The sequence below is a fragment of the Thunnus albacares genome, chromosome 4, assembly GCF_914725855.1.
Source record: "Thunnus albacares chromosome 4, fThuAlb1.1, whole genome shotgun sequence".
Taxonomy (NCBI): Eukaryota; Metazoa; Chordata; class Actinopteri; order Scombriformes; family Scombridae; genus Thunnus; species Thunnus albacares.
The window spans coordinates 28,006,142-28,010,094 of NC_058109.1; the positions used below are offsets into that span (position 1 = coordinate 28,006,142).

Below are 3,953 nucleotides of genomic sequence, written 5' to 3' on the forward strand. Positions count from 1 at the left end.
AAAGCCAAAGGTTGGGTTCACAGCTGGTTAGTGGATGCTCTCATTCTGGCGTTCAGTATCCCCCAGGGCTCATGGAGGGAAAAGCAAAGGAGGAAGTCAGGATCTGCAGCAAGTTCACTGAACAGCAGTGGGGTGTAACTCTGTGTCCAGTCTTTTGCTGTTATGTATTTGTGTGTGTGAGTGGGTTCACACAGAACCGTAGCACACTGTGTGCAGCAAAGGACTGCAGTTTAACCATCTTCTTCCATCACTTGGAGACGGCATGTTGCTCATACTCACAATTGATTGGTGGTTGGCCTGTAACCTTGGCAACACAAGCTGGAGGGAAAAAAATATTTTCCAAAAGGTTAAAAAAAAAAAGGAGTTTGGAAAAATAATGATACTGGTTTAACTAATTGCACCCATCCATTCATTTGATCTTCACATCCTTATGGCTACATGATTAAAGGAAAAATAGTCTTTGGAGATTTAAACACCAATTTTTAAAAAAACATTGCCATACATGCTGAAAAAATTCTGGGGGGGGGGGGAGATGATTTAAAGTCTGAAAAATGGTTTTGAACACTTCACGTTTGCTGTCAGATACAGAGGAGTGTTGAAAAACAAAAAGTTTTTTCAAGCATCATGGTTAATAAATGAATCACAACTTGACTTTGAAAGAATGCTAAAGATTGGTGTGCCAGGATTTAATTCAAAGAGAATGACTTCTGGATATCAAAAGAAAAAAAACTATTTAAATGCATTGTTAAAACAGTGATTTTTAGCTCACTAGATATAAATACTGCTACAGATTATATATATGTACTATAAGTATATATTTTTTTATTTATTTATTTTTTTTTTTGTTTTACATCAAATTCAGTTAGAAACTGTATGGATGTGAAAGAAAAGGGAAGCAAGGGACAACTCATATATCATGAAAGGTGCAGGGTTTTTTGTATCATTCAATACTTAAAACATATTTTCAGAACATAGACACACAGTCACCCAGAGACACAAATAGAAAGAGAGGGAAGGCAAAAGAGAGAGATCTTGATGAGAAGATGAGAACATATTTGTTTTTGTCAGATAGCTGGAGGAAGAATTCAGTGGTTGTTAATGAGAGGCAATTAGTTTTGATTAAAAATGAGATTGCTCCCCTACATGCAATGTAGCTATATCAAAACAAAACAATGATTAATTTCTGTTGGTATAAGACATTATTGTCAACAGCAAAGTACCCATGCAGCAACGATACAATAGCTCTGAGGCTGAAGAGGAGGAAAAACATTCATTTAGAGACATGGCTGGGTGTTCCTCTGGAGATGCTCATAATATAGTGTGTGGGTTCTTGTGTATGTGTGCCCGTGTATAATATGTACTCAAAATATGTTTGCGTGGGAGGTTTCAACATGTGTTCAACTTTTTGTGATGATTCCGCCTAATGTGGTTGCTCCTTATGTTTTAATTGTGCTTAATTATTATTTATGCTACATTTTAATGCTTATTTTGCTCTTACATTAGTTTTTTCTATTTAATTTGCTTATTTAATTTACATTTTTCTTCTTCCACTCCCAGTGTTATCAGTATTTGTATCTGTACATTATGATGTAAACATACACACATGAATGTGCCCGTACAGGTGTGTCTGTGTTTAATAAACTAACCTGCTTTGTTACATATCTATGCTCACCTTCCCCAGCGTCCATTGTAATTGGAAAGTGGTGGTGTGAGATGGAGCCGTGTCTGGAGGGAGAAGAGTGTAAGACTCTGCCTGACAACTCCGGATGGATGTGCTCCTCTGGGAACAAAATCAAGACCACAAGGGTGAGACCTCACTCACACACGCAGAGCACACATGCATCCAGTACATGCACAGACCTGTACTCACAATGCACAGTTGCACACAAGCATATACAATATATGCATATGCCTGTACTGTGTGTGTACATATTTTACCCAGGCATAAACACACTTGCACACATACCCACGCGTGCACACGAGACCACTCACACCATTTTCACACAGTATATCCCCAAAGAAGACAGATTTCACTTACTGTTCAACCTTTCTTCTTAAGCTTGAAATGAAGACATCACTAGAAATAACAAGAAGCTGTGTTTGAATACTTGGATTAAATGCTTCAACAGAGCTTTTTGCCAACTGCCTGCTTCATTTTTCATTAATCTTCTGTCATTTAACAATCAAATATGTACAGTATGAGGATACGCACAAATCACACTGTAGACAGAATACTCAGAAACCACAGCACATCAGTGCCCTTTGTATAACAAGGTGGATTCTATTTGGTGTAAGCAACCTAAGAGCCCATAGTAGAAGAAACAAACATAAAGCAGGCAGTAAACAAACAGGTGGGCTCTGCCTCAGGCCACAGTCTTTTCAGAGATAAAATTAACGACCACTCTGCTTCTCCACTGCCTTTCGGCTCTGTAAACTGACTCTGAATGCAGCATGCAAAAATAACGAAGGGAGTTAAGTCCTCAAAGCCAGCAGTCCAGCACTCTGTGACAGGTTGATCACCCGATTTGTATTCATTTAATTGACTCGCCCCCCCACCTGCTCGCGATCGGCAAACCCCCCGTCTTCTCTTATTGCTTGGTGACAATGACTTTGAATAGAAGCAGAGACTAATGTGACGGTAGGGAAAGAGGGACCAGCCAGTGAAGGTTAGACCACACGGGGCTTCCCAAGGTTGTTCTGCAGATTTATACGCCAGCAGACAGACATAAAGCTTTCACTGGGCCACCACAGGCCTAAACTTTTCTGAAAGAAGTTGATTGAATGGGGTCTTGCCAGCCTGTCAAGGTAAGGTGCAGTACTTGGTTCGCTCTAAAGAATGCATCTCTATTCTCAATTCAGTCCTTTGCACAATTTGAAAAAAGTAAACTTGAAATGATCATTGTGGTGATATAACTTAGTACAAAATATTTTCTTTATTGTTTTAAGATACATCAGTCAAGATTGTACTTTTCTGCACACTAATGGGGAAAATAGCTTTAATACATATCCATGAATAAAATGGCATTTGTCTAATTTTTATCAAAATCTTAAGAGAAGAGGGCCAAAAGGTCAGGCCTGAAGCTGCTTTTCTACCCAATACACACGTGTCCTTTTCTCTTGACCCTCTCTTTGCAGAACACCCAGCCATACTCCCCTTTTTAGCTTCTGGAAGCAAAATGCAGAGGATGCGTCAACAGAAATTGAGCTGCATTCTTGCTTCTGTAAAGGTTAGTTCTCAAGCTGTTCTATGTTTTTGTTTTTCCGGTCTCTCTCACATCACTGTGTGCACTTGAGTGTCGGGCGGCAGAAGTGGAACCAACTCATGTTCAATGACTTCTCATTAACCCAAATACTCAGTGCAAAATAATCAAGTGTGTGTTTACATGCTGTGCATGATTAGGCAGGCGTGACACAAATACTGAACGCACCGCCACCCACTGTAAATATTTATCACAGAGCACAGGCAGTGCAAGCATTAGTAAAAAGTATGTTGTTGCGTTTTTGATGTAAATGGTAGAACATGTATCACTGAAATATATCAGTCAGCATATAGATGTGTTAACACACATATACTGTAGCTGAAAATTTGTGGAGTACTGTAGAAACACACACACAGAGCCAGGTCCACCCCTTAGTACAACCCTGCTGTCTGTGATCAGTGTGTAATGGCAGGATCAGTCCCTCTTCCTTTCATTGCCTCCTTTGTTCCGTGTCCTGTTTTTGCTATCGGCCACTGTGTGGGTTTGATTACAGTGCCTTGCACTGGTCTGCCAATCCCATTAGGCACTAATCTGTGACATGCTACTTGCTACTCTCTGTGTGTGCTCCTAGTTGTGAATGCACGCACATGTTTGATGTGTTTGATATGTTTGTGTCTGTGCATGTACGCTCACATGTGCGCGCGAGACCCCCGGGCAGGCCTCTTCCCTTTAGTTGTGTGGCTTCTTATCAGA

General features: G+C 40.2%; 1 protein-coding gene across 3 annotated transcripts in view; it reads left to right on the plus strand.

The window, feature by feature from the left end:
- LOC122981480 (chemokine-like protein TAFA-1) overlaps positions 1-3,953 on the plus strand; it is a 113,169-nt gene that overhangs the window by 101,372 nt on the left and 7,844 nt on the right. For 2 of the 3 annotated variants that reach the window (XR_006403248.1, XR_006403249.1), the window contains exons 4-5: positions 1,682-1,806; positions 3,136-3,227. Coding sequence is in view for 1 of the 3 variants with exons in the window: in XM_044350223.1 (XP_044206158.1) it covers positions 1,682-1,806 (125 nt within the window). In the remaining 2 variants the exon portion in view is untranslated. The remainder of the gene's footprint in view (positions 1-1,681; positions 1,807-3,135; positions 3,228-3,953) is intronic. The other variant, XM_044350223.1, reaches the window with a different exon arrangement.